The sequence below is a fragment of the Canis lupus genome, chromosome 3, assembly GCF_048164855.1.
Source record: "Canis lupus baileyi chromosome 3, mCanLup2.hap1, whole genome shotgun sequence".
Classification (NCBI taxonomy): Eukaryota; Metazoa; Chordata; class Mammalia; order Carnivora; family Canidae; genus Canis; species Canis lupus.
In genome coordinates this window covers 79,701,927-79,715,396 of record NC_132840.1, presented here as the reverse complement: position 1 = coordinate 79,715,396, position 13,470 = coordinate 79,701,927, and the positions used below count along the sequence as shown (strand labels likewise).

Here is a 13,470-nt window from a genome sequence, read left to right as displayed (position 1 = left end):
CGGGATCCAGTCCCATGTCAGACTCCCAGCATGGAGCATGCTTCTCCCTCCTCCTGTGTCTCTGCCTCTCTCTCTCTCTCTATCATAAATAAATAAATAAATCTTTTAAAAAAAAATAACATGATGCCCAGCTAATTCTACTGCACATTGAAATTTGACCAGCACTGGCATTAAGGACAGGAGCCCTGCCTGGCTGGGACAGGAGGGGGAGATGGACACTCCTAGAGGGGCACAGTTTTGGATAGCAGATGCCTTTGAGAATCAGAGGAAAGCCAAGAAAAAAGTGCTGATGCATACCAAAATTAGCCTACAATTTTAAGGGGTAATGAGCACAAACGACTGCTGGATCTGTAAGAAATCCCTGAATCCTAATTCATTATTAATTAGTTTGGGAGGAGTGAAACGGAGTTGTTTTTCTTTTTTTTTTTAAATCAAGTCTGAAACCATAGACTGTAATTTTAGAGAACTCTTAAGAGCCTGGACAAGGCTTTGGTCACTGCAGTCAGGGCCAAGACTCTGTTCCCACTCCCCAGCCCCACTGCTAGGCATTGTTCTCCAAATCCCCTGGTGATCTGAGCAGATACCCTGGCACTACAAAACAAGGCCTACCCCAGCCTCCTTGAGCTGGGCCTGACCTGTCTGCCTGCTTTTCTTTTCTTTGGTCCCAGAAAAGCCAAAATTAGCTTCACTTTTATTCCTTTTCTTAGGTGCCTCTACATTGTATCTCAGGAAAGGATTATTGTGCTCTGGGGACTCTCTCATCATGGGATGTGGGGAAGGTGATGAGTGAAAAGGAAAATGGTCTTTGACAAATTGGTTCAACTCAGGTAATCACATGACTTTCCAGTAATTGCTCATCACTGCTTCAGGAAGGCTACTGTTTAAGCTCCCAAATATTAGCCCAATAGGAGGCCAAGGAAGGTTGGGGAGCAGTCAGAGGTTTGAAAGCATGACCACGTGAGCAAAGGATTTCTTTTGGGGGGTGAGGAGATGTTAGGGTCACTGCCAGAATGAAGAGGAATGGGAGCGACTCCTGAGCTGTGGGCTCTGGAGGCTGTGGCATTTGAGCTTGGTTTGATTCCTGGATGGATAGGCTTTCCTTGCTGACTGTTCTGGGGCCAGAAGGAAATACTTTACCTCTCACAATGAGCACTGCTTGAAAAACAAAACCATGGACAGTGATCCAGGGGGCAAATGTGATGTGAACTGTCAGAGCTAAAGGTTTCACAAAGAGAACTCAAGGTGTGGTCAGGCATTTGCCTTAAACTTCTCAAAAATTCCAGAGAGAGCTCCTACTGACCTCATTCAGACTTGCTCAGCCTGACCTCCCTGGCCATTTGGGAAATGAAAGCAGTGGTGGCAGGAGCATGTGAGGATGCTTTCCTGGGCAGGACATTTTTTCCTATTCTCATCTATCTGATGTATCTGTGGGTGGAGGTGGACAAAGGGCAGTCACTAGTGACAAAAGAGACATGAGGTGATGAGAGCCAGCCCTGCCCAGCTGACCACTGCCAGCAGCTGTTTCTCCAGCCTGCATTCCCCAGGGTTAGCCTCCCTCCCATGGAGATTTCTGAAATTGGGATTCCTACTTTGGACATACATTTTCCACATCTGAAAATATGCCCTGATAGCCACACAGGGGATATATTATTTGGCAAGAGATTGGAGATATAACTTTGAAAGCCGCAATATGTTTCTACCTTCTGATGACACCTACCTACTTGAGATACCTCTCTTGCCTTGTACAACTTCTTGCTTAGGCAAACTGTAGGCAGTCTTCCACCCACTTTGTCCATACCTCCCCACAGGTCTCTTCCCCTGGCATTTCACTAGGATTTGGGATTCCTCCTCACTCCTCTACTCCCAGATGTACTAAATCAGTGAGACTTGAGAATCTGATGATAAGCAGACTGCCTGGGCTAGTGTGCTGCAGGCTGGGGCGAGTCAGCTCACAGCCTCCCAATTTGTATAGATGAATTTTTTTTAAAGATTTTATTTATTTATTCATGAGAGACACACACACACACACACACAGAGAAAGAGAGAGAGAGAGAGAGGCAGAGACACAAGCAGAGGGAGAAGCAGTCTCCATGCAGGGAGCCCGATGTGGGACTCGATCCCGGGTCTCCAGGATCACACCCTGGGCCGAAGGCAGCACTAAAACCACTGAGCCACCCGGGCTGCCCTGTATAGATGAATTTTAGTAACCATTACACCTCACACTTCTTATACCAGTGATTCTCTACCTTGGCTGAATATCAGAATCATGCATGGGATTTTAAAAAATTAACATATAATATGGATTCCAAGCAGAGATTAGATGTGTGGGTTTCACCTCCTTCTTTAAGCACAAAAAAGTACCTTAAAATCCCCAGCAATGGTTCCACCAGATTATATGTTAGCACCTGGTCATCTCTTGGAGAATATCCCTAATGAGGGTCAATCACTTGGTCCCACAGAGGACAGGAAGCCTTCTGAACAAAAGGGATGTGGGGACCCTAGGACTCATCTTTAAAAGACAAACCTCATTGGGGACAGGGAAGTACTCAGAACTTTTAGGGGTCCAAGATGGTCAAGAAAAGCTGTGGAACCTATAGTGGATCTCCGTGGGTAAGAAGGTGAGAGAATGGAGATTCTGGCTCCACTGGCTGGCGGGGCTGTAACTGGGTCTCACTCAGCATTTTAGGCCAGCTGGTATCCTGGCAGGATGCTGCTTAGGTGAACTGCTATATTAGGAGACCAAGTCAGGGTACCCCTGGCTACGGTTAGCAAAGGGAGGTCCCTTCTTGAAGGGCCACAGCTGGGCCTGAAAGACTGCTAGGAGCAGCTGGTAAGCACCAGCTGCTCACAGGGTAGGACCCATGTCCAACAGTGACACCGTAAGGCAGTGAGAGGTCACAGCAGAAGTAATGGTAACAATATTTCTCTGATGTTATTTGCCCACCAATGATCTCAGTACCTTGCACTTATTCATTCATTTAGTAACATTTAATAAGAGCTCTGTGAGGAAGTCACGACCACCGCTATTGTCCAGAGAAGGGAATTGAGTCACCGAAGTTATACGGAGAGTAGCTGCCAGGTTGTGAGCCAGGCAGTTTGGCTCCAGAGCCCACACTACTAAACACTAGTCAGGCCTTGCTGCCCCCATAACAAAAGCCATCATTTTTGTGCATTTACTGTGTGCTTCTATGTTGTCTGTGCTCTCTTAATCCTCACCACTATCTTATGACATGAGTACTGTTTCAATTTCCATTTCACAGATGAGGAAATTGAGACCCAGTGAAGATAAGTAGTGGACTGCTCATTATCCATTTTCATTCCCCTGGGAAAAAAAGGCTAATCTCACCCACAGCAGTTCCTTCACTTTTTCAAACTTCTAAACCTTTAGGCTTCTCAGAAAACTGAAGCTAGATGAGAATCTTTACTAGATGATAACGATACTGAGTGCATGTCCTGCAATAAAAACATGTGTAGTCTTTAGCAAGGAACTGGAACAACAAAGATGATACGACAATACTTCCACCTCTAAGTCTGTAAAAGCAGATCATTTTAATTTCAGCGGTCCTGCCCCAGACTTACTAAATCAGAATACATGAAAGGTGAGGCCAGGAAACCTGAACTAAAGCAAACCACGAGAGCTTCTAGTACACAGCCAGGGTTGAGAGGCACCGTCTTTATTTCATAGTATTATTTTGCAGCCCCCAATGAGCACGCAGCAGTATTTCCAAAAACCATCTGTAGCTTTTAAATTTTTTTACTTGGAGAGGAGCTGGTTAAGGATAGGGGCAGAGAAGCAAAGGCCACGGGGCTCAATGCTCACATCCACGTGCTCTCCATGCCCTCCCCTGGCCTTCTCAACTTAAAAAGTCATCATCTGTTCTTCAAAGACAGGTCCAAATGTCTTCTTCCCAGTGAACCCTTGCCCTGTCCAGCTTCCTCTCCTCCAGCCTTGTCCTGCCAAAGGACTGCATCTTGTGAGCCTGTGGCACACGCTTCCCTTAAAGCACTGCTTACCTCATCCCCTCTCTGTGCTCTCCCCGCACCAGGCAAGACACACCTGCAGGACTGGCAATAATTTACATGTTCCCCCTGGCCCAGCAGATGTCTGGGACATAGCAGCCTATCAGAAAGTGCTAGTTGAATGAATATAAAAGAGAGAAGACAAAGATATAAGGAAGACAAAAAGGGCCATACGTGGAGGATGGCTAGTGAAATCTGATTCAGTGCTGACCCCTTGAGCACATGTGATCCTTGCCCTGAACCATAGGACAGCCAGTCCAGGGTCACTTGGTCACCTTGGAACTGTGGGCAGAGTACCGACAGTGAGGTGAAAACATTTATGATTTCACCAGGAATCATTTCTTTCTCTTTCTCTTTCTTTCTTTCTTTTTTTTTTTAAAGATAGATTTATTTATTGATTGATTGATTTATGATAGACACACAGAGAGAGAGAGAGAGAGAGAGAGAGAGAGGCAGAGACACAGGCAGAGGGAGAAGCAGGCTCCAATGCTGGGAGCCTGATGTGGGACTCGATCCCGGGACTCCAGGATCACGCCCTGGGCCAAAGGCAAGTGCCAAACTGCCGAGTCACCCAGGGATCCCCTCTTTTTTTTTTTTTAAAGATTTAGTTTCTTATTTTAGAGAGACAGAAAGAGAGAGAGAGAGAAAGCAGGGAGGGACAGAAGGAGAGGGAGAGAAAGAATCTCCAGCAGAGTCCCCACTGAACTTGAAGTCCAATGTGGGGCTTGATCTCACAACCCTGAGATCATGACCTGAGCCAAAATCAAGAGTAAGAGGCTTAACTGATGAAGCCATCCAACCACTCCATCATTTCTTATTTCTGTTGATACTTAAAGCAACCTTGTGAGAGACACAGGGTAGATGTTAATCTCATTTTATAGTGAGATAACTAAGGCTCATAAAGGCTGATAAATATGTCCAAGGGTCACAGGGCTGGTAAACAGAGGATGGATTAATCCAAATTAATTGCTAGATAAAAGTGGGACATATTGTTAAGGTTGGAAGAACCCTAGCATATCATCCGATCCAACTCTGGTCAATGGTGTATCTCCCCCAAAACCGCTTCAAGGAGGGGTGATGGAGTTTGTTAGAATTAACTGTAGTCTAGGGGGGCTCCATGCAACCACTATGACTTGGACAGGGCCACATGAAAGTTCTCCCTGCACGGAGTTAAACTCTCTGTGGCACATCCCCACTAACTCAATCCTCTCCTCCTGAAGACCAAAGGCATTGCTCCCTTTCCACTCTGCCAGTTCCATTCCACTGCCCTTGAGATGCTGAGGCTGACATCTTGGACTGAGCGGAGGTCCCAATTCCCTTCCCTTGCAGCACTGTGGCCAAGAGTGGCCAGTGTTTGCTCAGCTAGGACGCTGGCACTGTGGATAGTGTGGGTGAGTCACCACTTGCCTATGGGGATTGAAGTCCCCATGAAGGCATTTCAAAAGGGGTATCATCCTCTGCCACTCTCTGTTCAGGAGAGTTTCAAAGAGCTATACTCCTCCAACTTCATGATGAAAATATACTCAAAACATCTAGTTGAGTTTGACCTAAAAAGGGGGGAAAGCTGCAAAATGAATTGCTTCATGCCTAGAAAGTAATAACAACAGGTATCTCACTGGCCTTTAGGAGTTAAAAAGGTCCTTTCATGGTTTGTTTTCAGTTTTTGCAGCCCATCAATAAGGTGGAGAAGTAAACTTCTTTTGCGTGAACAAGAATAACAGGACTCAGCCTCACAGCTTGCATGTGGTGGGATAAGGACTTACTCCGGGCCTTCTAGTTCTAGAGGTCAATGCCTTTGACCTGCACAGGAGGCCAGAGAAAACCCTCTGCAGACCACACAGGTGCTGACAGGGGCAGGCACTCACCTATTTTAGCTCAGCTCTGAGTGCCAGCACTTCTGAGCCCAGTGCTTTATTTTGCACTGTCTTATCTCAATAGGAAAAGGCAATTCAAGAGAACATCCTTGTCATGGTGCTCCAGTTTTTCCAGCTGTCCAGCTTTCTTAGCCCCAGTTCATCCCCTGGGTCTGACCATTACTCATATCCATGGAGGCCTCTTATCAGGGCTAAGATATAGGACCTATTTTTTTTCTCCGTATCAGACAGACTGGAATCTATCCACCTTTTGTGGCTTGATATCCCACAATTAGCTGGCTCAATCCAGCCACACTGGGAAGCTGCTTGAAAAGCAGTCCCTAGTAAACCAGCTGCTTCCCTCACAAAACCCTAGGATTTTAGGGACTTCCTCTGCTAAGTGTGAGGGAGAGCCATTTCATGCTGGAGCTGATTCTGAGAGTCTTTAATCCTATACTTTCTCCCCGAATTTTTCACTCTGGAAAACTTCAAACCTACAGAAAAGTTGAAAAAATAATACAATGAACATGCATACGATTCACCTAAATTCACCAGTTCTCATTTTGTCACATTTGCTTGATTTTTCTCTCCATATACATATCTGCATATAACATATACACAGTCGGCCCTTAACAACATGGGTTTGAACTGCACAGGTCCATTTATACATGTTTGTTTTGTTTTTATAAATGCAGTACCGTACTGTAAATATATTTTCTCTTTCTCATGATTTCCTTAATAACACTTTCTTTCCTCTAGCTTAATTTATTGTAAGAATACAGTATATAATATATATAACATACAAAATATGTGCTAATCAACGACTTAGGTCACCGGTAAGTCTTCCAGGTAATAGTAAGCTATCTGTAGTTAGGCTTTTGGGGAGTCAAAAGCTATGTACAAATTATCAACTGTGCAGGGGGGTCAGTATTCCTAGCCCTCATGTTGCTCAAGGGTCAACTGTACAGATGGCAACCAAGTAAATGAAAAAATGCTCCACATCATGTGTCATCAGGAAAATGCAAAATAAAACTATGAGATACCACTGCACAGCTATTAGAATGGCCAAAATCTATAAACACTAACAATACCGAATGCTGACAAGGATGTGGAGCAACAAGAACTCTCATTCATTGCTAGCAGGAATGCAAAATTGTATAACCAGTTTACTAACTAAACACTTACCATACTATCTAGCACTCAGGCTACTTGGTATTTACCCAAAAGACTTCAAAACTTATATCCAAACAAAACCTGCACATGGATGTTTATAGTAGCTTTATTCAAAACTGCCAAATCTTGGAAGAAACTATGATGTCCTTCACCAGGTGAGTGGATAAATAAACTGTGATATATCCAGACCATGGAATATTATTCAGCCAATTTCTAACAAGAAATTGGCTATCAAGCCATGAAAAGACACAGAGGAACTTAAACGCATATTACTAATTGAAAGAAGCCAATCTGAAAAGGCTACATACTACATAATTCCAACTACAGGTAGCCTCAGCTTTTCAACAGTTTGCATTATACCACTTTGCTTTTATGAAAGATGTATATTTGTACCTGTTTTTGCTAACTCAAAGAAAGTCTGAGGAGGATTTTTGTTTTTATGAAAAAAAGTGACAAGTGAAACAGTGTTCAGCATTTGTTTTGCAGTGAGCCATTATAGAGGCAGCATGAGCAGCCCCGCCAAGCTCCTTCCCTGGGAGCTACACTCAGGGGTCTCAACATCAAGCTGCCACAGCTCTGAACGGATAGCATCTGTGCTTCATCTAGAATTATTTTGTGTATCCATTAGCAAGATGTGTTCTAGAGTGTCAGAAAAGCATGAGAGATTATTTTTTAGGTCTGGAAATGCTCAAAACATTTTTTGCATCAATTGATGGTAATTGCTTCTTAGCTTTACCATTTCAGTTTATGAAAGGTGTCACAGACATGCTCCACTTTTGGATAGTGGGGGAAATCTGTAAATAGCATTAAAAAACAGCTAAAAAAAATAAAAAATAAATAAAAAATAAAAAACAGCTAAACAATGGAAACAATGAAAAAAATCAGTGGTTGCCAAAAGTTAGCAGGGGAGGGAAAGGGTTAGAGGGATGAATGGGCAGAGCATACAGGACTTTTAGGGCAGTAAAACTATTCTGTATGGTGTTATAAAGATAAATACATGTCAGTACACATTTGTCAAAACCCATAATTGTACGATGCCAAGAGAGAGCCCTAATCTAATGTAAACTGTGGACTTTGGGAGATGATAATGTGTCAATGTAGGTTCATCATTTGTAACAAATGTACCACACTGGTGGAGGATATTGGTAACTGAGGTGGCTCTGAATGTTGAGGGACCGGGAGTATATGAGAAATTGTTGTACCTTCCTCTCAAAGTTGCTGTGAACCTAAAACTGCTCTATAAAAATAATTTTACAAAATACACTAGATGGGATTACCAGCAGATAAATATTAAAAGAACCAAATATAAAAGCATAACAATAGAAATTATTTCAAGTAAAGTACAGAAAAACAATAATCCAAAAAGGAACAAACAATCCAATTAAAAATGGGTAAAGATGTTGAATAGACATTTCTCCAAAATGATCTGTAAATGCCATCAGGCATATTAGATGCTTGGGGGTTAGGGTTGAGGGGAGGCTGGGTGGCTCAGCTGGTTAACCTCTGACTCTTGGTTTCACTCAGGTCACGATCTCCGGGTCATGAGATCAAGCTCCACATCAGGCTCCCTGCTCAGCAGGGAGTCTGCTTCCCATCTCTCTGTCCCTCTGCCTCACCCTGCGCTTGTTCAAATAAATAAATAAATCTTTAAAAAAAAAAAAAAAAGATGTTCAGGGTACCTGGATGGCTCAGTCGGTTAAGAGTTCAACTTTTAATTTTAGCTCAGGTCTTCATCTTAGCATCCTGAGTTCAAGCCCTGCACTGGGCTCCACACCTAGTGGAGGTAGTGCTCAACAACAATTATAATACAGAAAATGCAAACCAAAACCTTAATGAAATATCACCTCACACGCATTAGGATGGCTACTATCAAAAAACCAAAATAAATGTTGCCAACGATGTGAGAAATTAGAACCCTTGTGCACTCCTGGTGGGTTTGTAAAATGGCACAATTGCAATGGAAAACAAAATGAAGGTTCCTCAAAAAATTAAAAATAGAACTATCATATGATCTAGGAATTCTACTTCTGGGTCTATATCTAAAAGAATTGAAAGTTTCATATTTGCAAGATGAAAAAATTATGGACATCTGTTTCATGACAATGTGCATATAACACATTTATTAATACTACTAAACCATACACTTAAAAAAGTGTCATATAAATAAATGAACAGATGAATGGGAATAAAATGAAACAAAGTTGGCTTTAGACGTACAAAAGCTGAAAGAATTCATCCCCAGTAAACCAAGACCTACAAGAAATGTTAAAGGTTGCAAAATAATATTTGTTATTATATATTATATATTATGATAAAACAATTCTTGTTTACATATCTTAAATAACAATAGACTTTCAACAAAAATAATAATGTATTTTGACATAAAAGTAAAATGCATGACAACAATAGCATAAAGGGCTGAGTAGGATAAATGGAAGTATACTCTTGCAAGATTCTTATACTATGATTTTTATACTATATGGAAAGTAGTTTACTATCATTTGAAGGTATACAGTGGAAAAGCTAGAGACGTGTCCTATAAACCCTAGAACAACAAATAATACAACAGGAAAAAAGTTATAGCTAACATGCTAACAAAGGAGATCAAATGGAATTATAAAAACATAAAAGTAATTCAAAAGAAGGCCGGAAAAGAAAAAAGGGGAACAAATACCAAAAGGCACAAATAGCAATATGACATACTGACATCATACCTTATCAATAATTACATTAAAGGTAAATGGTCTAAAACACTAAAAGGTAGAAATAGTCAGGTCTGACAAAAAGTCAAGACTTGATTATATACTGCTGACAAGAAATGCACTTTAAATATAAAGGAACAAGCAGGTTAAAAATAAAAGGATGGAAAAAGATACACCCTGCTGGCACTAATTAAAAGAAGACTGGGTAACTATATTAATATCAGACAATGTAGATTTCAGAGAAACAAAATTCTCAGGGATAAAGAAGATCACTTCATAATTATGGAGTCAAAAAATTAGACATAACAACTCCAGACATTTACACATCTAATAACAGAACTTCAAAATACACAAAGCAAAGACTGATGAAACTATAAGGAGATGTTACAAATCCATAGTTACAGAGACTTCAATAGCCCTGTCTCAATTATTGATAGAATAAGTAGGCATAAAAATGGCAAAGATATACACCTGACCAACATCCTCAACCAATGTGACTTGATGGACATTTATAGAACATTGCACAACATTTACACAATAGAAGAATACACATTTATAAAACAACAGGATATACATTCTTTGATTGTGAGGTTATTAAACTTAGAACTTTTACCAAGTCACACTCTGTGCCATGAAAAAAAAGTGTCAATAAATTTTGAAAGATTCAAGACATGCATAGTATATTTCTCCAGCCACAATAAAATTAAATTAGAAATCAGTAACAGAAAGATGCGCTGAAAATCACCAAATATTTGGAAATCAAATAACACACATGGGATATCTAAATATCCCATGATCAAAGAAGGAACTAAGGAAACATTAACAGGTATTTTGAACTGAATGGAAATGAAGTCATAAGGTACTGCTAGAGTAGTAAGTTTACAGCACTAATTGTCTATATGAGAAAAGAACACAAACATCAAATCAATGACCTACTCTTTTACATAACTAAAAAAAAAAAAAAAAAAAGAGAAAGAAAATTAAGCCTAAAGTAAGCAGAAGAAAATAAAGATTGAAGCAGAAATCAATGAACTAGGGAACAGGAAAGTTAAAAAAAAGAAAAGAAAAGAAAAGAAAAAGCTAGGTCTTTGAGGAATTTAATAAAATTGATAAATCTTGAGTGTACCTGGATCACACACACACAAAAGGAAGATATAATTTTTTTTTTTTTTTTTTGAGAGAGGACATGTACATTCAACTATTGTGGGGCAGAGAGAGAAAGAGAGGATCCCAAGCAGGCTCCACATACAGCATGGAGCCCAACATGGGACTGTATCTCACAACGCTGAGATCATGACTGGAGCTGAAATCAAGAGTCAGGTGCTCAACCAGCTAGGCCACCCAGGCACGTGGAAGATACCAATTAGTAAGATAAAGAAAAAGAGGGGCAACATCACTACAGATGCTACAGATATTAAAAGAATAATAGAAGAATACCAAGAACAAAGTTATGCCAAAATATTTGACAATTTAGATGAAATGACAAGTTCGTTAAAAGACACAAACTACTAAAGGTTACTCAAGAAAAAAAAATAGCTAATCTAAATAGCTCTACTATCAACATTAACAATGTTGTTAATAACCTTTCCAAATTGAAAAGTCTATAACTAGATGGATTCACTGGCAAATTCTACCAAACATTTAAGACAGAAATAATACAAATTCCATATAAACTCTTGCCAAAAAATTGGAGAGAATATTTCCCAATTTATTCTATCAGTCTCTGAAACCAAAACCAATCAAAGATATTACAAGGAAAGTTCAAGTCAGTATCTTTTAGAACACAGATGTAAATTCTAAACAAAATTTCAAGCAAATCTAATCAATTAAAAGAATTATACATTATCACCGAACTGAGGTATACCCCAGGAACACAGAGTTAGTTTAACATCCAAATATCAAACAATGTTACTTTTTTTTTTCTTTTTTTTTTCTTTTTTTTTTTTTTCTTTTTTTTTCAATGTTACTTTTTTTAAGATTTATTTATTCATGAGAGACTGAGGGAGAGAGGCAGAGACACAGGCAGAGGGAGAAGCAGGTTCCTTGCAGGGAGCCCGATGCGAGACTTGACCCCAGAAACTAGGATCACGCCCTGCGCCGAAGGCAGGAGCCCAACGCCGAGCCACCCAGGTGTCCCAAACAATGTTATTCCTACATCAACAAACTAAAAAAGAAAAATTAATATGATCATCTCACTAGAGAAAAATTTTTTTGACAAAACCTAACATCCATTCTTAATAAAAATTCTCAACAAACCAGGAGGAGAAAAACTTCCTCAGTCTAATAAATGGCATCCAGGTAAAAACTACAGCTTACATCATACTTAATGATGAATGACTAAATGCTTTCCTAAGATAAGGATTGTCCACTCTGAGCACTTCTATTCAACCTTGTACTGAAGGTTCCAGCCAGTATAATCAGGCAATAAAGAAAAATAAAAGCCAACCAGATTTAAGGGAAGAAGTACAACTGTCTTTGAAGATGTTATGATCACCATGTAAAAATTTCCAATGAATATGTGAGCTTAATAAGGGTATAAGATCCATACCCAAAAATCAATTATGCATCTCTACATACCCACAACAATAAAAAATCAGAAACTGAAATAAAATAAATATCATTTACATAGCACCAAAAATATGAAATATTTAGGGTCAGATATGGCAAAAGACATGAGAGACCTATACACTGAAAACTTCGAGAAAAATTAAAGAGGAGCTAAATAAATGGAGTGATATACCTTGTTCATGAGCTGGAAAACTCAATTATCATTAACTATTTCTTCCCAATTCTCCCCAAATTATCTATAGATTCAACACAATCACAACCAAAATCCAAGAAGTCTTGGGGCATGTGGGTGGCTTGGTCAGGTAAGTATTTGACTCTTGATTTCAGCTAAGGTCATGATCTCAGGGTCATGAGATCCAGCCCCACATCAGGCTCTGTGCTCACTGGGGAGTCTGTCTGAGATTCTCTCCCTGAACCCCCTATTCTCTCTCTAAAATAAATAAATAAATCTTTTTTAAAAATCCAAGAAAAAAAATAAAAAATAAAAAAATAAAATAAAATAAATCCAAGAAAGCTTTTTGTATGAATTGATAAACTTATTTTTTTAAAGATTGATTGATTAATTGATTGATTGATTTATGATAGACATAGAGAGAGAGAGAGGCAGAGACACAGGAGGTGGGAGAAGCAGGCTCCATGCCGGGAGCCCGACACGGGACTCGATCCCGGGGCCCCAGGATCGCACCCCCGGCCAAAGGCAGGCGCCAAACTGCTGAGCCACCCAGGGATCCCCTGACAAACTTATTTTAAAATTTATATGGAAATACAAAGGGCCTAGAATAGCCAAAATAGATCTGGGGGAAAAAATGGAGGGCTAACACTATGTGATTTCAAGCATTACCACAAAACTACACTAATCAGAACAGCATGGTAGGAATATTTAGACAAATAGATCAATGCAACAGAAGAGAAAGTCCAGAAATAAACCAATACATATATGGACAACTCACTTTTTAAATACCTTTACTAAGATACAGCTTGAATTATTATAAAGCTTACCATCACCATAATATAATTTGAGAACACTTTCATCACTCCCAAAAGAAATCTTATACTCAAAAGAAACTTTGTATTCATTAACAGTCACTCTCCACACTCTCTTTTCCAGACCTAGTAGATTTGCCTATTCTAGACATTTCATACAATGGGATCAC

At 40.0% G+C, this 13,470-nt stretch overlaps 1 protein-coding gene across 21 annotated transcripts in view; it reads right to left on the bottom strand.

Moving 5' to 3' along the window:
* The window catches only part of CCDC15 (coiled-coil domain containing 15), an 80,307-nt gene that overhangs the window by 14,709 nt on the left and 52,128 nt on the right, over window positions 1-13,470 (bottom strand). The window contains exon 15 of one of the 21 annotated variants that reach the window (XM_072822545.1): window positions 11,768-11,912. The exons of the other annotated variants lie outside the window; for them this stretch is intronic. Within the exon in view, the coding sequence (XP_072678646.1) occupies window positions 11,900-11,912 (13 nt within the window). The 3' untranslated portion in view covers window positions 11,768-11,899. Of the gene's footprint in view, window positions 1-11,767; window positions 11,913-13,470 lie in introns of those variants that run through there. 21 annotated transcript variants of the gene reach the window in all.